At 61.3% G+C, this 26,444-nt stretch overlaps 1 protein-coding gene across 10 annotated transcripts in view; it reads left to right on the top strand.

The window, feature by feature from the left end:
- The window catches only part of BEGAIN (brain enriched guanylate kinase associated), a 51,945-nt gene extending 26,751 nt beyond the window's left edge, over window positions 1–25,194 (top strand). For 4 of the 10 annotated variants that reach the window (XM_034938147.3, XM_034938149.4, XM_034938148.3 and 1 more), the window contains exons 3-7: window positions 15,682–15,843; window positions 17,284–17,350; window positions 18,385–18,492; window positions 21,761–21,844; window positions 23,026–25,194. In XM_034938147.3, coding sequence (XP_034794038.1) covers window positions 15,682–15,843; window positions 17,284–17,350; window positions 18,385–18,492; window positions 21,761–21,844; window positions 23,026–24,372 — 1,768 coding nt within the window. In that variant the 3' untranslated portion in view covers window positions 24,373–25,194. Of the gene's footprint in view, window positions 1–11,831; window positions 11,922–15,681; window positions 15,844–17,283; window positions 17,351–18,384; window positions 18,493–21,760; window positions 21,845–23,025 lie in introns of all 10 variants that reach the window. The other 6 variants (XM_057299787.1, XM_057299788.2, XM_057299786.1 and 3 more) reach the window with 3 other exon arrangements.
- The last annotated feature ends 1,250 nt before the right edge of the window (window positions 25,195–26,444 follow it).

The raw sequence follows: 26,444 nt of genomic DNA, 5'->3' as shown, positions 1-26,444 counted from the left end.
ATGCAGTAGGTGCTCATTGAGGGTGGGGAACTAATTGCATTGTGGTCTGGGCCCCGACAACTCAGGAAGAGATGTCCTGGGGATGGGGCTGGCCACCTGGCGGCACCCACCTTCAGGATGGCTGTTGAATTTCCTTGTCCCTTTCCCCCAGGCCCCCTGCTCTCCATCTCTTGTCTCCTCCAACCCACCCACTACCCCAGCAGGCCACACCCCTCCCGGAGTGTGATCCTTCAAGGCTCTCTACCCCACTTCTAAACTTGATCCTACTAGAGGAAGGCTTATGGACTAATTCTCACTAAGGTGTGAATGACTGCCTCACTTTGATTTCTCCCTTTGCAGCTAGGGGCTCAGGGGGTGAGGAACCAAGACACTGACAGCTGGGGTATGAGTCTGGGAGTCACTCCTAATCTGGAGCAGCTCTGATGGTATCAACTTGGGGGGTTGGGGTTACAGGTGGGGCCAGGGTGCCTTTGTCCCCACAGCCCAGTTGAGTTCCCACTCCTCTGCAAGGCCTGCCTCCCTGATGGGGTATGTGGTTAAGAAGGTAGACGCACCTAGGTTTCAATCCCAAGTCTGTCATCACTTACTGGCTATGTGGCCTTCAGCAAATTTTTTTTTTTTTTTCGACAGTCTTGCTCTGTCCGCCAGGCTGGAGTGCAGTCCAGGGCTCAAGCAATCCTCTCACCTCAGCCTCCCAAATAGCCTGGACTACAGACAGTCATGTGCCACCACACCGGGCTAATTTTGTATTTTTGGTAGAGACAGGGTGTCACCATGTCGCCCAGGCTGGTCTCCAACTCCTGGGCTCAAGTGATCCTCCTGCCTCGGCCTCCCAAAGTGCTGGGATTACAGACATGAGCCACCACACCTGGCCTTGGGCAGATTTCGGAAGCTTTCTGACTCTCAGTGCCACATCTGTAAATGGGGGTAGTAATAGCACCTATCTGAGAAGGCGGCTCAGGAGACTCAGTGCACGCTGGGGTGATGCACCTGGCTTGTGAGCTGGGCCTTGCCGTTGTGGCCTGCCCGTCTCGGGTGGCTCTGCCCTGCTTGGGCCTTGCTGCCCACCCCTTGGGCGGTGACATCATTCCCGTGAAGGAGAGGGCCCGGCAGCGTGGGGCCCTCTGAGGGTCTCTGAGCTGGGGGCGGAGCCAGCTCTTCTGCACCCTAGGCTGTCTGCACTTTTCCCCAGGGGCCGTCGATGGTTGGGGCAGTGGCTGGGTGTTTCAGAGGAGGCGATGCCACGTGCCTGTTTCTCAGGGCTCCATGTCAGGCCCGCATGGGGCTCCCCCTCCCCACCCCCAACTACCACAGGCAGAAAATCCTTCCGAGGGCTGGAGGCCTCTGGGCCTGAGCTCTGCAGTGGGGACTGCCTGTCTCTTAAAGGTCCCCCGTGTCTGCAAAGCAACCTGAGAGAGGCCTCATGCTCCATCCCCTGATGGACCCACCGAGGCTCTGGGGCTCGTGTCGAGGGCAGCCGAGGTGTCTGTCCTGAGCAGCAGCAGGACAGAGTTGCAGGACATGAGATGGGAAGCAGGAGATGGGGCAGGGGATGCTTGTCAGGTGAATGCAGCAGGGCCTGGGACCAGGTCTTCTGGGCTTCTCAGCCCCACTTCCTCTGCCCCTCGTGGCCACTAGCATGGGTGATGGTCCGGGTTTGCCAGGAAGTGGCCAGTGCCATGTCTCTGTGTCCTGGGGGTCTGGCCGGACCGGGGAAGCAGCCACTGCTGGTTCTCTGTGTCCTGGGGGTCTGGCTGGAGTGTGAGGGGCCGGTCGTGGCATTTGGAATGGCCGTCCCAGGGAGGGGAGGCTGCCCTGGCCGCACACCACCCCAGGCTGCTGAGGTTGGACACCCCACAGGCCCCAGCCATGTGTCTGGGGGATCCCCGGTGAGGGCCAGAAGAGGCACATGGCTGAGCTTCCCTGGGCAGGGCTTTGCTGAGCAAGAGAGAAGGAAAAGAGAGGCAGGGGCAGGTGGTGCTGCTGGGGACACAGGAGGACCCAAGACACAGAGCTGGGCCCAAATCACCCTTCATCTGGAGCAGCTCTGAGGTTGTCAGCTCAGAGTGCGGTAGGGCCGCCGGGATGATCCCCGGATCTCAGGAGCATCTGGGGGCTGGCTGGGGCTTCTGCCCCCATTCCTCCTTGAGGAAACTGAGGCTCTGAGAGCTTGAGTGCCAAGCTCAGTGGCCCCAGTGGCCTGTGGCAGAGCAGAGACTGCTGAGGTTGGGGCCTGCTCAGCCACCCACCCTCTCCTGCCCACACCATTCAGCAGAGTAAATAGTCCACATGACCCTCTCAGCCCCCCGCGGCTGGTGCAGGGATTGGGGGATCCTAGACACCACTAAAGGGAGGCTTAGGGAGCCCCAGGCCTGGCTTCGGGAGGGAGGGCAGATGCCACCAGTGACCCCAGCTCTCTCCTCGGCCCCGGCGCCTCCCTCCAAACATTGCTGCTGCTGACAACCCTCCCCGTAGCTGCAGGCTTTTCTTGGAGACTGGGTCTTGCCTCTTGAGTGTGAGTGTCTGTGTGTGCACCTATGCAGAGGTGAACGTGGAGTGGGACCAGCCAGGGACCAAGAGCATCCCAGAGAGACCCAGGGCATGGAGGGGGCCCAGGTCCTGCAGTCCACGATTACTGATAAGTGTCCACCGCTCTGATCAGCTGTGATCCCTGGAATTCCAGAAAACAGGCCTCCTGCTGATCCAATTAATAAGTTTGCCCACATCGGTTTGCAGTGGTGAGCAGGCTGGTGGGGTGGTCAAATTAGCAAAGCCAGCGTGGGTTCCTTGGTGGCCAGTAATGAAGCCAGTAATCGAAGTGCTGAATTGCGACCTCTTCTCTCCTGGGCACCAGGGCGGGTGGCAGGCGCTGAAAGGTTAATTTGGGAGTCCCACGAGGAGCTCGTTCCTGGCTATGGGGCCGGCCCATGGCCATCTGTCTGCCAGTCCTGCCCCTGCACATTGACTGTGTGTGGAAGGGTGAGGCAGGGGTTCCAGGGCCAAGGTACGCACAGCCCCACCCTCTTGCCAACCCCATCTTCTCCAGAGGGAGAGAGGAGGGAGTGGTGATCAGTGGTGACAGGCTGGTGCTGGGAAAGAGGAGCCCAGGCAGGGGTGCCCAGGAGCCTCCTGGGCCCACCGCGCAGCTCCCCTTGGCTCTCGGAAACAGCCCCACTGAGGCTCCCTGCTCTAGCCCTGCTCTCCCAGCAGAGGGACAGCCCCAAGCCCAAGCCAACTTCCCGAGCTCCTTGGTGTGAGCAATCTCTGGGGCCCCCAGGAAGAGGATCAGATACTTCAGCACATGCTCAGGGCCTTCTGCCAGCTGACCCCAGGCCCACCCCTTGTATGCTCCCCCAACAACCCCCAGGCCCCAGGCTCCGGCCACACCAATCTCCAGGACACGCCCTGGCCCCACTGGCATGCTCCCAGCTGTGTGTCCTGCACACGATGGCCCACCTCCCCACGGATGGGTCTGACATTGGTTTCAAGGAGGTCTCGGGCTGAGAGCAGATGAGAGTAGCTGAGACTGCCATGGGGCTGTGCGGCAGTCACTCGAAAGGAGTGGGCCTGGTGGGGTGGGTGGTCCTAGAAGGTGAGGCTCCTGGTATACCCTGGGAAGGATGGGGAGAGAAAGAGAGGAGTCAAGGATGCATCGAGGCACAGGAGAGGACTTGTCTTGCTGCAGGGTGTGGGGGTAGGCTGTGGATTTGTAGGGGCGATGGGAGCTCAGCTGCGCCCAGCAGATCTGTGCTGCCCATGAGACAAAGGTGAGGCAATGGAGTTGGGGAGCAGCCAATGTGGGGGCCTCAGCAGAGAGATGGTATTTGCTGGCTAGGGTTGCCACTGGTGAGTGCACCCAGGGAAGGAGATGCCGGAGGCCAGATCCCTGGGACACGCTGGTGCCAGGAGGCCAGGAGATGAGCACCCCACAGAGGAGCCTGAGAAGAGGCAGCCGGAGAGCGCAGTGAGGGTGGGAGGTGCGGGAGCAGGGAGAGGTGGCATGTGCCTGGCTGCTGAGGGCGCAGGTCAGGTGAAGGCTGAGACAGGACCAGTTCGGTGACATGGGGGGGACAAGATCCTGGTGGGCATTGGTCCCATCCCGGCAGGCTAGGAGTAAGGAGGCAGAGGCAGAAAGGTCAGACACTTTCATTGATCAGGGAACAGGGACTGTACCTGGAGGGTGAAGAGAGGGTTGTTCTCAATATGGGAAGAGCAACCACGAGTTTGCCTGCCAGAGAATGACCAGGAAGCGAGGGAAAAATGGATGGTTCAGGAGCGAGGGAGACTAGCTGGAGCCCCACCTGCAGCTGGGGGAAGCCAGTGGCCACGGTCCAGCCCAGCTGAGGGCTGCCTGGTTGGTCTGTAAGTAACGGTGGGCGGCACCGGGTGTCGGGGCAGATGCTGGTAGGTGGGGCATGTGGAGATGACATCTGCGAAAGTGCCCTTTGGATGGTTTCACTTCTCAGCAGAAAGGGAAGAAAAGGAAGCGAGGTCATCTGCCTGAGTGGGGATGGGGAGGAGGTGTTGGGAGTTGGGAGGCAGGAGGGGAAGGCATGAAGTCACTTTCCAGGAAAGTCGAGGGGAATGGCACAGGCACGCCTAGGATCCCTGAGTCAGTCTGTGGATGAACGGAGAGCGAGGCCATCCGCCCGCTGCTGTCTCCTGCCATCCATGTGGGTGCAGGAGCCCAGTGGATGGAGAGATTGTACCCTTAGTACAATGAGGAGAGTGATGGGGAGGAGGCCATAATGCCATCATTGGCTGCCAAGTGAGGGCAAGGCCAGTGAGGGGCTGTGAGAACCCCCGGTGGCAGTGATGGAGTGAGGGGCATCCTCAGGCCTGAGCTGGAAAGAGAGTGGGTGTCAGAAGTGGGACCGCACGGGGTCCCCATGGATGGAGCACATCGGGCATCACAGAGGGTCTGGGATCTGGGCCTGACTCCCCTCCTGCCTCTAGCAGGGCAGCCCCCGCCATGGCGGTCATCTCTCAGCAAGCACGGCTTGTGTGCGTCTGCCCACTAGGCTCAGAGCCAGAGTCTCACATTCCCTGCCCTGATGCCTCCTTCCAGTCCTGGGCTCTGGAGGCCAATGTGCTCCCTGACCATCTCCTCTCTGTAGGTTCTGTGGCTGGAAGAGGCCGGCAGAGCCCGCGCTGGGATTGGGGCCTGGGTTTGGCCCGCCCTGACTCGGGTGTGGCTGGAAGAGGCCAGCAGAGCCCGCGCTGGGACTGGGGGCCTGGCTTTGGCCCGCCCTGACTCGGGTGTGGCTGGAAGAGGCCGGCAGAGCCCGCGCTGGGACTAGGGGCCTGGCTTTGGCCCGCCCTGACTGCGTGTGGTGCTTTCAGCCATGCAGCTACCCAGGGCCTGGGCTCTTCCTCTAAAATCCAGGCTGGATGGAGATCAGTGGGGACAGCAGCGGACTGTGACCTGCAGAGAGGGGGCATGGAGGGATGCCCAGGGACATAGCCTGCTGCCCCGGGCGGCTCTGCCCCACCCACCCTCGTCAGAAACCCAGCTGTCCCCTCACTAGGGGACAGAGTCCCCAGGCCTTCACCCTGCAGGCCTTTCCTGAAATCGCAGCTGGGAGCTCAGAGCTGGCTGCGCTCTCCTCGGGCACCTCCAGTCCTGCAGCAGGCACTGGGTCCCTGACTGGGAGGAGACAGCCCCTGTGCCCTGATGAGGAGACAGCCCTCGTGCCCTTGCACTGTAGGGCTGGGGTGAGGATGGAGAAGAGGGCTCCTGACCCAGGGGGGATGTCAGGGAGCCCTTCCTGGAGGGGGTGAACAGAGTGAACCAAAGTTCAGGGAAGGGCATGCTCTGAGCAGGGGGCAGCCTGTGCCAAGGTCCAGGAGTGACTACAGCCGCCCCATCTCCCTGCCTGGGTTGGCCCGCTTTGCCCTGGCCCTGGGCACGCGCTGGGTCTGCCCACCCTCCGAGGGCTCCCCAGGACATGGTGTACCAGCTCCCAGCACGTGGTTCTGCAGAGAGAGGGGGGCAGCGGGGCAGGGCTGCGGCTGCCTGATAAGATGAGGTGAGATGAAACATTCCCTGCTGCATCCTGACTCCAGTCTCCAGGCAGGAGGGAGCAGTGGCGCGGCCAGCCAGGTCATCCCGGAGTCGAGGATCCAAATGGAGAGGTGTGGCCAGTGAAGGAGGGGGAGGGGAGGGCAGGGGAGCAAGACGGGAGGCCTTGAGCCCAAATCCACACCGTCAGGGTGGCCCCAATTGAGCTGGCGATGACCAAAGCTCACTCCTCTCCAGGCCACCCCTCCTGGCTGAGGGACCTAGCTCAGCACCGTGACAGTCCCCTCCCTCACTACATACACATAGGCCTACACACCATGTACACACACACGCACATGCATGCACGTGTCTTTCCCCTAGGGGCAGTTGCACAACAGCCAGCGGCCATGGTGATGACATTCAGAGTCCTTCTCTCTGTGCGGGTGGAGTGCCGGTATCACTGCAGAGGTCAGCCACGGGATTGCCCAGGCCTGGGCGGGCACGGCTAAGCCCAGAGCAGTGCCAGCAATGACCGGTTGTCCTGTTGGACTCCGGGGCCACCGTGGTCGACCCTCTAGCCACACGGAGGCAGAGGGCAGCTCGTCATAGTTGTCTCGCTGTGCGGGAGACACGCACCCACCGGGATGGCTAAAGCGCTACTGTTTACATTAAAATCTGGCATCTCAGTGTGAGGCTGGCCTAGAACGGAACCCCAGCCGGGCTGTGTGACCTCAGACAGGCCCTGTTCCTTGAGCGCTGTGAACCTGTTTCCTCATCTGGAAAATGGGGTGGGGTACACACCTCCCTTTCGGGGGTCTGAGGACTAAATGAATGGGTGCACACGGTGGGCAGGGGCTGGGGTGCCCCCCACCTTCTGTTGGAAGTGGTCTGCTGTCGGCTTCCAGGCCACACAAAGGACAGAGTCAGCGCAGCAGGAGCAAGTTGGAGGGGACAGAGAGGCTCTTCTGAGCCATGAGGAATGAGGGTGGCCACGGGCACAGGGAACACAGGCCACCGGCACAGGAGAGGCTCCGCCAGGCGAGGCGATTCTGCCCACCCAGCCCGGGTTTCCACAGGGCTTGTTGCTGCTCCTTTGATGGAAGGCTTGGGGCACAAGGCCTTCTGCAGGGAGACCCCAGATGGCCCTGGTGGGGGGCAGAAGCAGCTCTGCGAGGACTCAGCCCTGGGCCCGTCAGAGGCATCCCAAGGGTCTGATGTGGGCTTCCTCCAGGGGCCAACTGTAGGTTCTGCTGGGAAAGACCAGGCGAGGTCCGAGCAGCTTTGGGGACAAAGACCTTCTCCCAGGGCTGATATCAACTCACTGGAGGCTGAGAGGGTGAGTGTTTGACCCCCCTGCTCAGCCTGGTCCTGCTCTAGGCACTGAGGGGTGCAAAGGCAGGCTCTCAGGGGCATGTGCACAGCCCGAAGGCCAGCGTGCCTGGCGGGAAGGTGGGGGGTGCCAGGAATGGCGAGGCTGGGGCTGTGGCGGGTCCCTGGGGACAGGAATTTGGGGTGAGGAACTGGCCTTTTAGTCTTGGTACAGAGAGGAGTTGGGGGAGCTCTGAGCCAGGGTAGAACATAGTCTGGGTCTAGAAATGAGCCATCTGGGGGGAACTACAGTTTGGGGGGCCAGAGTGGGAACAGGAGACCTGGCACTGCAACACTCAAGGACAGGGCTGGTGGGGAGTGGGCTGGTGGGGAGTGAGGGGCAGCAATTGACCTCATCCAGGGCAGGGTGGGGTGAGCTGGGGTTTCAGGCCCCCTCAGGTGCTACGTGGAGAGGAGTTAACCTGGAGCAGGAGGGAGGAGTGAGATCCTGGCAGAGGGGACACGGGGACAAAGTCACAGAGATGAGAGCCTGGCTGCCTACAGCCTGGAAGGGAGGAGGAGCAATTTAGTGTTGCCGGAGCATGACACTGTGGGGCCAGGCTGAGAGCCACGACCGAAGAGGGAAGACAGAGGCTGTGCCCAGGGCGTGGCGGGATCCCACAACACGCCAGGGGCACAGGGTGGGAGCGGCTCTCGGGCCCTCGGCTGACTGTGCAACAGTGACAGCCGCAGCCCAGCCCCACCCCACTGTCGTGACGTCAAGTGGGAGGATGGGAGCCAGGCCTCCCCCGCAGCCTCCAGGAACCTGCTCAGCGCCCTCTGAGCTCCGGGCTCCCATGTCCTCAGCACACCATGGAGCTAGAAAGGGTTTCCTCCTGACACCAGGGGCCCTGGAGCTCATGTGACCATCCTCCCCCAGCCCGGCAGGGCCCAATGGGCTTCAGGGGAGCAGGAAGGGCATGGGCCCGGTGGCCTCCCGTGATGGAGGAAGGACAGCAGGATGACAGAGGCAGGGCCCTGGGGCTCCAGCCCTGACCCTAAGTGGACGCTTACCTGCTCCACTGAAGTCACCCTGTCTGAACTCCATCAGCTGCACCAAGACTTGTAGGGCAGTGGGGAGCCAGGGAGCATCCCACCTGTTTGGATGCGCCCTCTGGCTGTCTTGTGGAGTGGGCTTGCTGGAGGCAGGGCCAGCAGAGAGCCCAGCAGAGAAGGGAAGCAGTATCCCAGCAGGAGGGTTGTCCAGCACAGGCAGTCCAAGGTGAGGGGAGGCACCTGGAGAGGAAGAGAGGGACCTTCAGCAGGGGGAACCGAGAAAGACTTCCTGGAAGAGGCGGCATCTGAGCAAAGCCTCACAAGAGAGGAGAGGATCTGGGGACACACAGAGAAGGGAGACGAGGACATGTCCAGGGGAGAGGACAGCATGGATAAGGGTCTGGATGGGTGTGGGGGCAGCCACATTTGGGGGAAATCTGAAGGCCTGTATGGGACAGTTGTCCCTCTTAGCAGGGGCGAGAAGAGGCATCAGGCCTAGCTGGCTTGAGGCAAAATGTCCTGTCATTTTTCCTGGGGGCCAGGAGTATGGTGTTGGGGTGTGGCCAGACCTGGCTGTCACCGTCTTCCTCCCCTCTTTCTGCCCTGGAACGTGGTGGGAGCAGTCACAGGGTCCCACAGGTGGCCACAGGCTTTTCTGCGTCTGTAGGATGGCGGCAATTGTGGCATCCCTCTCAGGGCTGAGAGGCGGCGGGAGGGACATCTCACCAGTGAGAACGGGACACAGGTGCACCTTGTGGTCCATGCCTGGTGCATCCTGAGCATCCCGTTCTCCTTCCCCACCCGTCAAGGACCTGCAGCTGGTTGTGCAGCCCCTTCAAGCCCTTCCCTGGGGGAGGAAAACAGGCGTCTGTTGACAGTGCCACCCCCAGGGTCCAAGTCCTGAGAGGAGGTGTGCCCTGGAGGCACGGACAAAACCTGCCCAGTCTCCTGTAGGGCTCCATGCCTCCTGGAGTCATCTCATCCTGAAACACACAGGACCCAGGTGGCAGCTGCTCCCCACGTGACTACACCCATGTCCACAAAGGTTGCCAAGGAGCACCAAGGCTAAGGTCTCTTGGCAGGTCAGCCTCGGTGGCCCAGGCCAACCCCCAGTCTATCTGTCTGCCCAGCAGTCACCAGGTCCTTCTGCTGGTAGGAGCAGGAATGTGGTTCCGTGCACCCAGCTGGAACTGACACTGAGACAGGTCGTCCCTAGGGACCGCGTGCTCTACTGGCTCCCGCTGGGGCCATCACTGGCTCTGCTGACAGCCGGGCCAGGAAACCAGTGGGAGGCGGCTCATTCCCCCTTCCGCGGTCCCACAGGTCACGGCTCCCCTGCTCTCAAAACACTTAGGCAGGCCTCTCAGCAGGGCAGCCCTCCTGTGCCAGGCTCTCAGCAACATGCCCCTGCCCACCTTTCCTTCGAAGGGGAGTCCAAGAAAGGGGAGGGCGGCAGCCCCGGCAGGGCCCAACAGCCCTGGTTCTTGCCTGGTCCTCACCGAGGCTTGCTTTGTGATCTTGGGCCTGTTGCTTAACTTCTCTGGGTCCCAGTTTTCTCATCTCTAGGATGGGATGCCCTCCACGCCACAGGCTGAGAATGAGAATTTCCATCCAAGTGTTGTTACCTGGCTCAGAACCAGAGCGGGTCACCAGTGATGCTCAGTAAATGTCCTGTGAGAGACCAGAGTCAGAGCCTGGGTCAAGTCACAACCATGCCCCCCACTCACTGCACCTGCAGGCAAGCCCCACCCCTTCCCTGGGCCTCAGTTTCCCCTGGGTCCCAGTTTCCCCTGGGTCCTAGCCTTTCTACTCTGGGCGCCTTCATTCTTCAGTAATCCCACCTACCATAAGGCCCCCTACAGATGGGACCTGTTGGGGTGGGGTCTCCTTGGCAAGGGCTGGGAGGAGGAGGCCCATGGGAATCGCTGGCCTTGGTCGGGCCATGAGGGCAGTTGTTTCTGGCAGCCTCGAGCGAACGCACTCATCCCATCCTGTTTTCTGTTCACTCAGCAGCACCGGGGTCATTTGCTGAGGGTAGACCTGGGACCGGAATTCCAAAGTCCAGTCCAGCCAGAGGCCAAGCCCACCGCCCCGACCCACTTCCTCTTCCCCACCATGCACTGGGGCATCAGACCCCCGCCCACTTCTGCAGAGCAGCTCAGGAATCCAGTGATCAATGTGCGACTCGTGGCCAGTGCCAAGAGCTTTTCCTGACCTCTGCTGCCCCCTCGGCCTGACCCATGGGTGCTAATGGTGACTTTTGGGGTGGGGGTACCAAAATTTGATCTTTAGCAATTTTTTTCTCTGATTTTTCATCCTCACTGTAGAAAATATGACAAATTCAGAAAAGTATAAAAGAAAAATGTTAAATTATCCAGCATTTCACCACCCAGGTATAACTACATTAACATTTTTTTGCTTGCCTTATTGTCCGTGGCTGTCCGTATGCAGTTATTTTTTCAATGGGATTATACGGCTCTTTTTCTGAGCACGCCCATCTGCCTGAATCTTGAAGCACTGTTTGAAAGCCAGATTTCTGGGGCAGCATCAGAGCCTTATTGATGGAACCAGCCCCTCTAGGCAGAGGTTGGATCTCCTGCTTTGGCGCAGGGTGAGCAGGGCTGCCCGGGCGTCTCTGCGAGCCCTCCAGCTGATCCCCAGAGAGAACCCAGGAGGGGGACAACCAAGAGGGCACTCGTCTGGGCGCTGTGTCCTCCAGCAGGCCAACACCCTAGCAGGGCCGGGGCGGGCCCATGTCCTTCCTCACACCCATCTGTCCAGCCCACATAGGCCACAGGCAGGGGCAGGGGAGCAGGGGCCCCAGGGCAGGGTGAAGTGGACCCCGGATCCCTAACATCTGCCAGGTCCCACAGCCTACAGGAGACCATACATCAGCCATCAGGGCCTCCTCCTGACCCGCCAATCCTGCACACCAGGAACCCAGCCCTGCAACAGGCAGGCACCCGACAGATGCAGAGCTAGTAGGGAGGGGGAGCTTGCACCCATCACTCCCCTCTGAGGCTGAGACAATGGACCAGACCCCACCTGTGTCCTGTGAGGCAGGGCTGAGGGTAGACCTGCCGCTCTGCAGGGAACACCTGACTTCAGGGGCTGCTGCTGCGCCCCCCGCCCAGTGATGGGACAGGATGCTCAAAAGAGGCACTAAGCGAGTGACCAGTGACCCTGCCATGGTGGGACTCAGTGCCACCGCTGAGCTGGGACCCTTCAGAGTGAGGAGTGAGGGCTGGCAGGTGCAAGGCTGGGCCCCCTTCTCTGGTACCCACATCCCCAACCCCTGCTACTTTGCAGATGACAAGTTTTCCTGGCAGGGGGTGGGGACCAACTCCCCATCTCTCTCGGTCTCAGCCAAGGGGCTGTGGCTGTGCCCCTGATGGTGGGCCATGCATGGCCCCTAGCCCTGTCCACCCCGACCTGTTCTGAGCAGCTCTGTCCTCTTTGCCCACAGGCTGCGCAGCCCCTGGGTGCCCTTGTGCCTCGGGCAGCCCCGAGTACTGCAGGGCCGGCTGGCCAGGTCCTCACCCTCCATCTGGGACAGGTAACATACCTGTTGTCTCCCCTGGCTCCCTGGTGTCTCTGCGTCTGTCCCCAGACATCTGTCCCGTGTCTGTGTCCAACTCCCCGAGACAGATGCAGAGGCCCAGAAGGTGAAAGTGAAGGCGTGGGCCGGCAGCACAGCCTCACAGCCCTCAGCCCAGCATCCCAGCCAAGGGCTCCTTCCTTGGGCTTGGACCCCCTGCAAGTGGCCAGAAGGGGCTCTCGGTGGAAGGCAGAAGGGAGATCCCTCGAGGCCCCACCATGTGCCAGGGGAGCTGGGCACTCACCCCAGTCCAGGGAACTCCCACAGGCAAGGAGGGAGCCAAGAATCATGTGCGCACGCACACGCACACACACGCACACGTGCACACACACTGCCGGTTAGCCCCAGATTCTGATGTAACTCACCAGGCAGCAAACCCAGCAGGGCCCCCCAGGCCCCCAGACCTGGAAGGGTGGCCCCAGCCTGGAGGGCGTGGCCCTGGCTGCTCTGAGCACCACACTCCTCCCTGTATGTCTGCTAAGGAGCTGTTTCCAGACGCTGGGGACTCCCTGACCCATCTCGGCCCTTGCCAGGACACCTTTTCACCCAGGGCAGGGGACAGAGGCCTCTGAGCCACAGGCCTCCAGCAGTTTCCCCCAGATTCCCAGTGGCCTGGTGGCCCCACCCCACACAGTGCCACCTCTTGACATTGTCCACTGTGTGGAGGGTGCTACTATGTAGAATGTGGACCAGCAACAGCCCTGCCCCCGTGTCTGGGTGCACCATCCAGTTCTGCAGATGTGGAGACTGAGGCTGCTGTGGCAGGGCTCGGGTTATTGCCTGGTGTGGGGGACACTGGACAGGGAAGGAGGTACTATCTGGGTGACCGCAGACCCTAGGTACACAGCCTGGACTGGGCAGAGGGGACACGTTCAGAGGTGTGAGAAGCTGAACCCCCAGGACTTAGTGACAGGGCTGTGAGGGGTAAAGAGGGGTCACCACACCCACCCCCCGGGTGGGGAACGTGGAGGGCAGCGAAGGTGTGGTGGATGTGGCTGCATTGGACGGGTTGGGTGTGGAGATGCCTGAGGGCCATAGGTGGGTGGCTGGACGTGGTGAGGGTATGGAGCCTGACAGACACCCCACTGGAGTCAGATGGAAACCTGGGAGGGGTCCTTGTGCAGCTGGCTTGGAGGGGATTTGGTCTCAGCATGCAGGGCAGGGGTGCAGGTGCAAACCGGGGCCCCAGGGAACAGCCCGGGCGAGGTCGGGAGGGGCCTGTGGTGTGACCGCCGGACCAGCAGAGGTGGGGAAAGACGTGGCAGGAACCCTGGGGCGGCCAAGTGCGGGGCATCAGCTATGCCTGGGGACGGGGTGCGTGTCCATGGCCCGGTGCCTGCAGCAAGCGGACACTGAGGCAGAGAGGGGTGCGAGAGTCAGGGGCTGGGGGCACTGCTAGCCCAAAGATTGGGTGGGTGTAGCAGGTGGTTGGGTGTGAAGGACTTGGGGAGGGGGAGCAGTATTTAAGGACTGGTGGAACAGGGAGTTGACTGCTGTATCTGGAAGGCCATCCAAAGGCCAGGGGTAAACTGAGGCTCTGTGAAGCTGCCTGACTTGTGAGATGTCTGCCCCGAGCCCACCCCATAGCCCCTTCATCCTCCCCTCCCACACCTGCCCCGTGGAGAATCCCTGCCTAGCTCATTGTCTGCCTCCCCTCTGGACCGCAGGCTCCCGGGGCAGGGGCAGGGTTTGTCTTACCCCTGGCTGTGAGGTCTCAGACAGGTTGCTTGCTCTGAGAGGTGAGGGTAGGGACCTCAGGGTGCCCAGAAGGGGCAGGGCTGGGTGAGGGGGCACAGTGAGCTGGGGGTGCAGGTCTCAGAATAGCACGGACCTAAGGCTGGTCAGTGAGGCCTGGGGTGTGGCTGGAGAAGGGGTGAGGACTTGGGGCTGAGGTGGCCACGTGGGTGGATGGACGACGCCCTCAACCTCTTCCCGAGGGCTGTGGGTACACCAGGAGCCCCTGCAGGGAACAGTCGACTTCAGGGGCTGCTGCGCAGCCCATTGTGCCTGCCCTAGGAGCCCAGGATGGCATAGGAGTCCCCAGGAAGTTCACCACCTCCCTGGGGAGGACAGGTCTGTGCTGGGAAGCAGCCTGGGACCTGTAGCTATAGAGTGCTAGAAGTGGGGCAGCCACGGAAGGCTGCCTGGAGGAGGTGGAAGGAGGCCTGAGCACTGTCCCAGAGAGCGCTCCCAGAGGCAGACCCACGTGGGCAGCTGTGGCACTTTGCCTCAGGGCTTCCCTCGTTGCTTGTTACTCTACTTCCTCTTGTGGTGACTGACTCTTGGGAAGACCCGCCCTGCCCTTCTCTGAGGTTCTCAAAAACATAAGCGACGCTTTATTTTTATTTGTTTTTAAAAATATAGCCCTGGGCAGGAATCCAAGAGTGCTTCCTGGAGGCTTGCTGGGTGTGTGCCCGCAGTGCCACATGCGGTTTACTCACAGGGCCCAGACAGAAGATGCCTCTGCTCGGGGCTGGGGGACAGTGGTGGCCCCAGCGGGACTGGGAGCCTCCTGCCTGCCCTCTACTCCCCTCGCTTGGGTTTGGGTCGGGAATATCACAAGAACGCGGGCTCTTGCCCAAGGTCCCACAGCACATCTGGGCAGAGTCAGGGTTCCAGGCCCTCTCCCACACCTCAAGTTTCCTGCATGACACCCGGGACTTCTGCCTGTCCCGTCCCCATCTCACAGCAACACAATCCAAAAGATGTTGGTCCCAGATAGCCCCTGGGCTGTGCACCCATTGCAAGGAAAGAACTGCTGGCTGCTGACCCACTCTGACCCAGACAACCGGAAGTGCAGCCCCTGCCTTGGGGAGCTCCGAGCCATCCCTGTTGGAGGCCCCCACACTACCCTCCTGCCTTTGCACAGCTTTAGTTCAGGTGAATTGTTGGCAGGTGGCTCGGAAGAGTGGGTCATAGTGGGTCTCTGTTTCCTGAGCATGTGGGGCTCTGCATCCTGGGGTCCTACCCTCCAGGAGACCCCATTCTGGGGGAAGAAAATAGAGCCTCAAGAATTGTCTGGGTTTCTGGAAGGCTTCCTGGAGGAAGGGGAACTTGAGCAGGCCGGGACCTTGCCAGGTTTCCCGTGCTGCATGCAGCCTCACTGGCCATGGTGGCAGACACTGCCTGGGCATGGGCCATTGCCACCAAACATCTCTCTGGCCCAGAGAAGTGACCCAGGGTCCCAGGGCCACACAGCCATTTTGGGGAAAGCAGGTCTGGTCTTGGGCGTGGCACTGCTGACTCTGGGCCTCAGCCATCCCAACCTAGCACTGTGGAGGAGCAGGAGTGAGGGCCCCAGTCACCTGTGCCACCCAGGGCCAGCTCTGTGATAGCCTGGGTGCTGATGGGTGCTCTTTGTACCTGGGTCCTTTAAACCGCCCCCAACACACTGGCCAGGTTCTGGGGTCAAAGACTCCTCCAGCCACCACCTGGGATTTACCTGTGAGAGGGACACTGGTGGAGTCTGAGGAACCGCCCAGGCCAGACTGGCTCAGGGTCAGAGTCCCTGACTCTGGGGCGCCGTGGTCTTCAGTGACGCCCGGGAGGCTGTGTGTGTGTGAGTGTGTGTGTGTGTGTGTGTGTGAGAGTGTGTGTGTGTGTGCGCGCGCGCGCGCAGGTACTCGCGTGTTAGTGCGGCACGCCCCGGCTGGCCTGCGGGCCTTAGTTTCCCCCGCTCAGCGCCGCGGCCCGGCCCGCCGCCGCCATGTCGTTGCAGCGCGCTGCAGGAGCAGAAGGGCGAGCTGCGCAAGCGGCTGTCCTACACCACACACAAGCTCGAGAAGCTCGAGACCGAGTTCGACTCCACGCGCCACTACCTGGAGATCGAGCTGCGGCGCGCGCAGGAGGAACTGGAGAAGGTCACGGAGAAGCTGCGCAGGTGAGGGGCGGGGCGAGGGCCGGGGCGGGGCGAGGGGCCGGGGCGGGGCGAGGGGCCGGGGCGGGGCGAGGGGCCGGGGCGGGGCGAGGGGCCGGGGCGGGGCGAGGGGCCGGGGCGGGGCGAGGGGCCGGGGCGGGGCGAGGGCCGGGGCGGGGCGAGGGCCGGGGCGGGGCAGGGCCCGAGGCCCGGAAAGCCGCACGCGGTGCTCCCCTCTCACCCTGGCTGTTGACCCCACTCAGATAGGGAGTCCAGAGGTTCTGGTAGGGGAAGCTCTTCCTCCAAAGTCACACTTTGGAGCAGCTGAGCCAGGATTTGAACCCAGCAGATCTCCAGACCCAGACTGCTCCACCCGGGGCCCAGCCATGGTCCCCTGGGTCCTGATGGGAAAAGCTGTGTCTAGCCCGGAGATGAACCAGTTTAGGGACCATTCCCTTGAGCGCGTACGGGCTAATGAAGTGTCGATCCAGTTGTGCTGGACTCCCTCAAACACCAAACTTTTCTAAAAGCAGTTTTCTTGTGCACATTTAAAATGGATGTTTTTCTGAAATGTAATATGCACTTTCTCATCTTCTTAAACAGAAAATGCAAGAAGCATGCAACCTTTGCTGTTGGCTTGATTTGTTTTAGGTATTTGTAGAGAATCGGCTGGTGTTGCCCGTAGGGAGGACTTGCCATAGGGAGAGGGTTTGTCCCTCTCCGAACAGCCCCACCTCCTGAGTGTTTTGAATGTCACCCTCCATTCATGTGGAAACCAAGCTTGGGCAGTGCAGTCAGACCTCAGTTAAAATCTGGGCCCTGCCAGTTACTGCTTTAAGTAATTAAAGTTTCACCTCAGTTTCCCTATTGGCAAGACAGGGGCCATAACACGACACATAGGTTGTCTGAGGCTGGACACCATCCCCAAGCCCCCTCCCACCAGCAATGGAATCTCCAAGCACCTGATTCCCACCTGACACTCAGCTCCACTCCTCCTACCCGGCAGAACCGGGTCTTGTTCACTGTGATGTCTCCAGCCTCACCCTGGGGCCCATCACATAGTTAGTGTTAAGTTTCTTCCCTGCTCATTTGCATTTGAACTGTCAACCCCATAACAGGTTTGTAAGAATTGTGGGTCAAATGTGAGTAAACTGGCTCCGCGTGTGGATGGGACAGAGTCTCTTGTGAATAACAAGCCTTCCCTTCCCATCTTCAGGGGGTCCCGGGGTGGAGGGGGAAATACAGTCCTGGGCCCTGGCCTAGGAAAGGCTTCTACAAAAGTTTGCTTTAATGGGATGTTTTCTGCTGTGTGCAGAGGGGCACACATTCCACCAGGGTGAAGCTGGTGGGGTGAGCTCAGGAGGTCCAAATTCAGCCCCACCCTGCTCAGCAGGCTGTGTGGCCATAAGGGTCGTGGGAGGGACAGGCCTTGCATGGCAGTGATCCCCTCGCCTCCTGCACCAGGATTCAGAGCAACTACATGGCACTGCAGAGGATCAACCAGGAGCTGGAGGACAAGCTGTACCGCATGGTGAGGCCGCCACGCAGCGCCCACTCCCCCACCCCACACCTCCTTCCCGGGGGGAGCCACCCAGCTGACACCCCTGGGCCACTCAGGAGCTGGGACACAGGTCTTGCTGGTCCCACCCCTTTCTCCACGGAACATGTGGAGCAGGGGGTGTGCTCTCAGGCTAAGGAAGTACTTGGGTCCAGGGCTGCCCTGTGCTGCCTGAGTGGCGGGTGCGAGCACTCCAGCCTGGGGGTGTGTAAGAGGGGCTGTGGACGGAGGACATACACTGGGAACGGGCCCCCCAGCTCAGCCTGCCAGTCCAAGGACCTGGGCCCAGGAGGATAGGGAGGCCCGAATTCAGGCCCTGGGTGAGCCAGAGGCAGGTTTGAGCCCCAGCTCCGCCTCTCATGGGGACCCCTCTGTGGGGACCCTCACACCACCTGCAGATGACCTCAGTGGGGTCGCCATTTTCTCTGTGAACACACTGCTGGGACATGTCCAAGAGGGGCAGGGTGTGGGTTTCTGGTGCCACTCCCTCACTAGGATGAAGAGGTTTCCTTTCTTTCTACTTTGGTGACCAGCTCATTTTGGTTTTGAAAGCAACAACCTGCCCACCTTTGTGGTGCTGTCAGAGACGGGGGGTGGCAGGCCTGGGGGCTGGGCCTGGCTCTGCCTGGGTGCCTGGACACCGGCCCTTTCCTGAGCCTCAGTTTCCCAATCTGTCCAGTGAGGTGGGCTGGGCTCTATGCCAGGCACAAGTCATCTGTCCTCCGTCCCCACTCCCAGCTCCTGAGGCAGGACACTGTCACCTCTGTGTTGCACATGAGAAACTGAGGCTCAGAGGCAGTGACGTCCCCAAGGCTGTGTGGCTTGGCAGTGTTGGACCCAGGAATTGAACCAGGGTCTGTCTGTGCTCATAAACCCCACACCCTTGGCCCTCTAAGTGTCTTGTCACTCATGGCTACAAGGGACAAACCAGGGGGTGCAATCGAGCGACTGGGTTGGCCCGCCAGGAGCCAACCACGGGCCTCCTCCTCCCACTGTCCCACCCCCAGGGCCAGCACTATGAGGAGGAGAAGCGTGCGCTGAGCCACGAGATTGTTGCCCTCAACAGCCACCTGCTAGAAGCCAAGGTGACCATCGACAAGCTGTCGGAGGACAACGTGAGTGCCGCGCACACTTGGCCCATGGAAGACTGCCGGTGGGCCCAGGCGAGGGCTTCCCAGGATGCACTGGGAGTCACATTCTGACTCTGAAGGGTCCTGAGCTCAGCTGCTTCGGCCCCAGCCTCAAGGGGCTGGTGCAGGGTACAGGTGGATGGACAGGCTGGTCAGGGCTTTGAGAAGGACCTGGTGCAGTTGGGGAAAGATGGGGCTGTCTCACTGAGGACGCCAAGGGTGTCCTTAAACAGACCCTCTGCTGTAAGGACTTGAGCTAGGGGATGCGGGGCCATATTATCCCATTCAAGGCAAGGCTTCCTGATCCCAAGGCGGGGTCATGGCCACTCAGGACTCCTGCCCTTGGCCAGTCCCAGTGTCGCATCACAGCCGTGTGGCTGCCCATGGGGCCTAATTTCAGGGACCCTGTGAGATGGGCCCAGTTGCCTTCCACAGACCCTGGACAGCTGCCTCTGCATTCACGAATTAACTTCTACCTTGCCAGACCCTACTAGGCTCCAAGATGATGGTGTGAACAACACAGGCAAAAAAAAAAAAAAAACACCTCTGGCCACGTGGAGTTCACATCTGAGTGGGGCAAATTCTGGGGTATGTTAGAAGTGTGAAATGCTATAGAGAAACAGAAAGCGAAGAACGGTACCAGGGAGTCGCCAGCTGCAGGGCCTGCAGATTTCAAGAGGGTGCTTCCGGAAGGGGCTGCTGCGCCAGGACCTGAGGGAGTGAAGGAGCCAGCCATGCAGACATCCGTGGGAGAAGCATTGCTTCCAGGCAGAAGCAACCGTGGTGTGCAGCTGTACCTGGTTAACTTGGAGGATCCCAAAGGGGCCAAGGAGCACCCAGGGGGAGGGGGAGCCAGGGTCTGAGGTCAGAAAGACCATAGGAGGCAATGTTGTAGAGGCTCCTCCCAGAAACCTGGGCTTTATTCTGAGTGCAGTGGGGAGCCATGGAGGGTTCTGAAAACAGAGGAGCAACGTGATTGCATGTGCAGCTTCCCAGGGCTCACGTGACTGCCATGCTGGAAACAGGCTGTAGGGACGAGGACAGGAGCAGGAAGATCAGGAGGAGGCCAGGACCATAGTCCAAAAGATGATGGTGGCTCAGATGACGGTGGAACCGGGCAGAGGGCTGGGATTCTGGTTGTGTTTTGAAAATAGAATCAACAGGACTAACCAAGATTTAGGATGTGGGTTGTTAGAAGAGCTGAGTCCAACCCAGCTACAGGATTCAGAGCCCAAACAAAAGGAGTTGCCTGCCATTTCCTGGCTGGGGACAGCTGGGGAGGGACAGGAGCTGGGTGGGAGATACACAGGAGCCCTTGGAGCGGAGCTGTCACCAGGGCAGCAGGAGGCCCGGGTCTGGAGTTGAGCGTGAAGGCCGGCATGCCGGCGGAGACTGCCGAGGCAGCATGCAGATGAGAAGCAGGGAGGCTCCAGGATGGAGTAGGGACCAGCAAGGATGCCTGGGAGGGAGTAGCCAGTAGGCTGGGGGACACCAGGCAAGTATGGTGGCCCAACAACCACTTGAGAAGGGGGCTGCAGTCAATGCCCTGGCCGGCTGGCTTGTCAGCTGCTGAGAGACCAGGTCAGAGGGCCAAGGAGAGGCACTGGGATTTGGGGAACTGGAGGTCGGTGGTGGAGTGGAGCGGTGGTTCCAGACACAGGCCACCCTTCTAAGGAGTGTGGCTGTAACAGGAGGACAGGAGGACATGGGCTCGGGACAGGAGGTGCTTCTTAACATGACAAGGCCAGGCCCCTTACCTAAGTGGACACTAGTCCTGGGGGCCTCTCTGCAGGGTTGGTGCACATGAGGAAACAAAGGCATGGCCAGCTTGAGTGGTTTCCCAGGTGACCCAGGTGGTGTCTCGCAGACGGAGCCAGAACTCAACCTCGGGACTCCGACTCCAGCAGCCCCGGGCCCTGGGTGGCCAGAGTGCTTGCCTCCACCTGTTCGCTCTGCCAGAGTGTCCCGTGAGCATTTCCTCCCCGAGCCAGCAGCTGCGGCTGCTCAGGAAAGGCTCCCAGCCGTCCCAGAGCTGGCCACCTCAGACATGGACAGCCCAGGGGCTTGGGTACTCAGCCAGGTGCCCCAGGGGCTATGGGCATGGCACCAGCTTCCCAGTGGCAGCCGCTCCTGGCTGTGGCTGGTGGGGCTCAGTGGCAGACCTGGGCTGGCTGGGCAGTGCCTGCAGCCCCCTGGTGCCAGGGGCAGCCGGTCGACTGGGGTCACACAAGGGGTCAGTTCTCAGCTCTCAGGCAGCCGTGCTGTTCTGTTCCTAGGAGGCCCAGGGAGGCACTGAGAGGGGTTTGGCGACTCCGACGCCCTCCACCGTGTAGGCCAAGTTGGGGGCACCAGCCTTCAGTGAGGGAGGCTCCAGGGCCGTGGTGGGGGGACAGAAAGGTGCCTGTGTCAGAGACAGCCTTGCCTGGACAGCAGGATGCCTGGTGCTGGCTGGGTTGGGACTGTGGCCAGCCCTTGCCAGGAGCAGCCATGGGGCAGCTCAGGTGGGTCACTGGGCCTCCGGGCCACCCCAGGGCTAGCTGTCAGAGCCCTCGCAGTGGGGACCCCGGAGGGGCGGGAATGCAAGCCCCAAACACAGGCACATGCAACAGAGATTTTCAGTGGCGAAGCCACACCCCTTGAGTCCTACTGTTTGCATCTGTTTTCAGCTCAGGAGGCTGAGCCAGCGCCCGCCTGGGCCTGGGGTCACACACCTGCCCAGTCCCTGCCCAGCCCTGCAGCCACACTGTTTCCAAACCACACTCTGGGAAGAGGGTTGTGAGCAGCAAGTCTGAAGTGCGGGGTGGAAGGTGCTGGGGGTTCATCCTGCCTCCCATTCCTGCCTGGCACTCCCACCCCATCATCTTTGGAAGGACGCCGGGAGCCTGAGGGACAGGGACAGGGAGACCAGGCCTGCTCTACGAGCCTGGGGGAGCTCAGGGCCATTGGGGCTCCTTCTTCTACCACTGCCCCCCACCTTGTGGGAGGTTCCCATCTTGGCAGGGCTCAAGGGCACCAGCTAGGGCAGCGGCAGGGCCCTCCATGCTCCGGCAGCCCCAGGTCAGAAAGAGGCTCTCATTTTGCAGGCAAGAGTGTGGAGCCCAGAGAGGGCCAGAGCCAGCAGTGGGTCCTTGTCCTGCTGAGCGCACAGCAGGCCCTGTGCACACCACTGCCCCCGCTGGCCACTCGGCGCTGGTCAGGGCGGCGGGGCCTTGGCTGGGGTGAGTGGCGCCAAACGCCTTCTCTTGTCTTTTAGGAGCTCTATAGGAAGGACTGCAATCTAGCGGCCCAGCTGCTGCAGTGCAGCCAGACCTACGGCAGGGTCCACAAGGTGTCTGAGGTAACGTGGCCCCGCAGCCAGGCCCGCCCCGCCCCGGGACCACCGGGCTCCTTTTGTGCCAGTGCTACCCCAAAGCCATTTCCCATCTTTGAGGAGGAAGATGCCAGCTGAGCCTGAGCCTCCTCTGTCCCCCTCGCTCCTGTGGGGTCATGACATTGGAGGGGCCGCCAAAGGCACCCCACCTCACGCAGCCGGGCAGCCCCTGGCCCTCACCAGAGTCCCTTTGGCCCACCCCGGCTGCTGGTTGCCCTCTGTTTCCTTTGGGGGGCTGCTCCAGGTCCTTGCTTCCACTGAGCGCTGACACGGCAGAGTGACCTTTGTGGAGCTTCGCAGGAGCCTGTGGCTGGGCACGATGACCGGCAGTGCCTATTTCAGAAAGAAAACATTCAGGAAAGAGGGCGTGGCTGAGGCCACATGGCAGGCAGGTAGCAGAGCCAGGACCCAGAACCAGGCCTGTCTGATGCCAAGGGCAGATGGGCCAGAGGCCCACCCCTGCCCGCCTATGGTCGCCGCACCCTGCGCACCCCGTCCCCCGACCCTCCCCTCACATGCAATCTCCCAGCCAGGCCTGTGTGTTCCTTTCCCCTGGTCCTGGGCCATGCCTGAGACACTCACAAAATAGATCAAACAGTAGCGGGACACCCCCACATGGCACCAGGCGCTCTCAGCCCTGGCCCTCAATCTTTGTTGCATCTGAGTCTGTCTTCTTCAGGAGCGCTCCAGCAGCATGACTGGGGGGGCTGGGGAGTGGGTCATGCCCCCAGTAGAACCCACAGAACCCACGGGCCTGGGAGAGCAAGTCAACCCCTCGCTGGGCACAAAATGGGTGGGGTGGGGGTGGCGGGGGGTGGAGCCTTGAGTGGGGCCTGAATCAGACCTGGGTTCCGGCTTCTCCAGGCGACTGCAGCTTCTGGGCTCTCCTGGGCCCAATCAGAGTGGGATGGGGAGAGGTGACCCAGGATCCCCAGGCAGTCACAGCACCCACACCCCTGGGAGCTTGTTCAGTACAGCGTCCTGGATCCAGGCTCCCCCTGGTGTGATCTGAGAAGCCGGGAGGCCCCCGTTCGTCTGTCTGCCTGTCGGTCATGGCTAACATCAGTCCTCAGCTTCAGGGCCAGGGCTGGGCTGTCATGCTAACAGTGACCCTGTACCCGCCGTCCCCCTCCTCGCACCCGTTCCAGCTGCCCTCGGATTTCCAGGAGCGCGTGAGCCTGCACATGGAGAAGCACGGCTGCAGCCTGCCATCCCCGCTCTGCCACCCGGCCTACGCTGACAGCGTCCCCACCTGCGTCATTGCCAAGGTGCTGGAGAAGCCGGACCCCGCCAGCCTGTCCTCCCGCCTGTCCGATGCCTCCGCCCGCGACCTGGCCTTCTGCGACGGGGTGGAGAAACCAGGCCCGCGGCCCCCCTACAAGGGAGACATCTACTGCAGTGACACAGCCCTCTACTGCCCGGAGGAGCGGCGGCGAGACCGGCGGCCTAGCGTGGACGCGCCCGTGACCGACGTGGGCTTCCTGCGGGCCCAGAACTCCACTGACAGCGCGGCCGAGGAGGAGGAGGAGGCCGAGGCGGCGGCCTTCCCGGCGGGCTTCCAGCACGAGGCCTTCCCCAGCTACGCGGGCTCACTGCCCACGTCCAGCTCCTACTCCAGCTTCAGCGCCACGTCGGAGGAGAAGGAGCACGCGCAGGCCAGCACGCTGACCGCGTCGCAGCAGGCCATCTACCTGAACAGCCGCGACGAGCTCTTCGACCGCAAGCCACCCGCCACCACCTACGAGGGCAGCCCTCGCTTTGCCAAGGCCACGGCCGCGGTGGCGGCCCCGCTGGAGGCCGAAGTGGCCCCAGGCTTCGGGCGGACCATGTCACCGTACCCGGCCGAGACCTTCCGCTTCCCGGCCTCTCCGGGTCCCCAGCAGGCCCTGATGCCCCCAAACCTGTGGAGCCTGCGGGCCAAGCCGGGGACCGCCCGGCTCCCCGGGGAGGACATGAGGGGCCAGTGGCGTCCCCTGAGCGTGGAGGACATCGGCGCCTACTCCTACCCCGTGAGCGCTGCCGGCCGCGCCTCACCCTGCAGCTTCTCTGAACGCTACTACGGCGGGGCCGGGGGCAGCCCGGGCAAGAAGGCCGACGGCCGCGCCAGCCCGCTCTACGCCAGCTACAAGGCCGACAGCTTCTCCGAGGGGGACGACCTCTCCCAGGGCCACCTGGCAGAGCCCTGCTTCCTGCGGGCGGGCGGCGACCTGAGCCTCAGCCCCGGCCGCTCGGCTGACCCACTGCCCGGCTATGCACCCAGCGAGGGGGGGGACGGGGACAGGCTCGGGGTGCAGCTGTGTGGGACCGCCAGCAGCCCTGAGCCCGAGCAGGGTTCCAGGGACTCCTTGGAGCCGAGCTCCATGGAGGCCTCCCCGGAAATGCATCCTGCCGCCCGCCTCAGCCCCCAGCAGGCCTTTCCGCGGACTGGTGGCTCGGGGCTGAGCCGCAAGGACAGCCTCACCAAGGCCCAGCTCTACGGAACCTTGCTCAACTGAGCGCCTGCGTGCAGGCCCGGCCGTGGTTCGCTCCCCGCCAGCCCACGTGCCCCAGAAGGGCCGGCCTCACCTCTCCCCAGCCCCCGCTGTTCCCCCGCCCCGGCCAACAAGGAGGAGTCTGTTCCTCCCCGCACCTCCTCTCCTCCCCAGCCCTGTAGGCCTGAGAGGAGGGTCCCCCACACCACGGTGTCCACCCAGCCCCGCCCCGTGGAACTCCACTTAGAGCGTTTTTCACACGTCCTTCCCCCATGTGAGAGGAGCATCCCCCCTTTTATAAAGCGAAACTATTTTTATAGAGAAAAAGGGTCTTTCTTAACGCACTTGGCCTCCAGCTCCCTGGACGGCTGCCTTGGCGTTTTCAACACAAAGCTCCTTTATTTTTTGGGCGAGGGTGCGTGGGGCCTGCCCCTTGGAAGGGAAGGGAAGGACGGTGTCCTGTGGAGACCAGACTCTGCAAGTGGGGAGACCACCCCCGCAAGCCAGTGACAAGGGAACCCTGAAGTTGTGTCCACGAAGAGGGAGCTGAAACAAATCCGGGGCTATGAAGTGTTTTAAAAATCCATTCTTCGCAGTGTGGCCACCACACCGCCCTGAGCCCTCCCACGGCCCATAGTCCCGGGTGGGCCGGGATGATGCCCCAGTGCGGCCGGTGCTCATCTCCGCCCCCGGGTCCGCCCCCCGACACCGTCTTACTCTACCTCAGACATGATGAGGCCCTCCATTCCTGGTTTCTGTAGCTTGCATTCTTGTTGTCTCTGATGCATGCCCTGTCAGTTAGTACTGTATTTTGCATTCATTAATAAAAGACACCGGTGGAAAGAATCTGAGTTGGGCTGTTTCTCCTCCTCCTGCCTTTTGGTCTCGGGAACCTGGGGTCCCTGGTGTCCCTCTCCAGCCTTGCTCTCTGCAGCCAAGTTGGGCCCCTTAACCCCACTTCACACTCCATCCCCATAACACCCCGTCCCCACCCCGCCATCCAAGTTCCTATCTAGGGTGTGGATTCTCCTGCTTCTCCCAACCCACTGGAGACAACAGCTCTTTCATCTCATTCTCCTGCGCGCTGCCCCACCGATTTCCTGGCCCCTAATCCTCGTGTCTCAGACTTGGCTTCTGCTCCTTGAGATGTACTGGGGCCACGGATGGAATGTCGGCAGGTGGCCTTTTCCCGGGCACACGGGATGCTGCCGCTCTGCTCTGTCTTCCTGTTGGTATTGGGAACTGGCTGTCAGTCCCGGAGCCACTCCATTGGTTAGAAAAAAAAAAATTGCTTTCTTTTCCCCGGCTCTTTAAGATTTTCTCTTTGACTTTGGCTTTCTGCAGTTTCCCTGAGGTGTGTCTGGGTGTGGAGTTCCTTCTTAGGAATCCTTCTGAGGATCCTCAGGGAGTCACATCTGTGGATTGGTGGACTTCACCAGTTCTGAAAAATTCTCAACTATTATTTTTTTAAAAACATTTCTCTGCCCATTCTCTCTGTTTTCTCCCTCCGGGTTTGTTTCCCAGACCTGTGCTACCTCAGGCCTGCAGTGGCCCTGTCACCCCCCACCATGCCCTGTGCCACTCCAGGCCTGCAACGGTCCCTGTCACCCCTCCCCACACCCTGTGCCATCCCAGGCCTGCAGCGGGCCCTGCCGCCCCTCCCCACACCCTCCGTGGTTGCTGTGCTCTCCCTGCTACACTGCACATCATCTGTCTTCCAACTCACTAATTCCCTCCTGTGTCTATTCAGCCGCCACACACAGCCACTGAGGTTTTCATTTCAGTTATTCATGTTTTTCATTTCTGGAGGTTCTACTTGGTTGTTTTACAAATCCACAGTGCCACTTTCTTAGCTTCCCATTCCCTGGAGATATTTTCCAGCTCATATCTTATTTCTATCAAAACAGTGGGCACAACCATTTCACAAGCTGGTCTGGGACCGGACCATGTGGTCTGTGCAGGCCTCCTCGTGGTTCCCGCTCTGGCGGCCCTGTTTCTCTGGACGCCTGCTCATCTTGGACACATGCTCATCCGTGCCCTTGAAGAGGTGCATGTGTGGGTTCAAGGCTGAGGATGGAGGCCCCTCCCTAAGAGGG

Source organism: Pan paniscus, chromosome 15 (genome assembly GCF_029289425.2).
Source record: "Pan paniscus chromosome 15, NHGRI_mPanPan1-v2.0_pri, whole genome shotgun sequence".
Lineage (NCBI taxonomy): Eukaryota > Metazoa > Chordata > Mammalia > Primates > Hominidae > Pan > Pan paniscus.
This window is presented reverse-complemented; position numbering and strand designations above follow the sequence as displayed.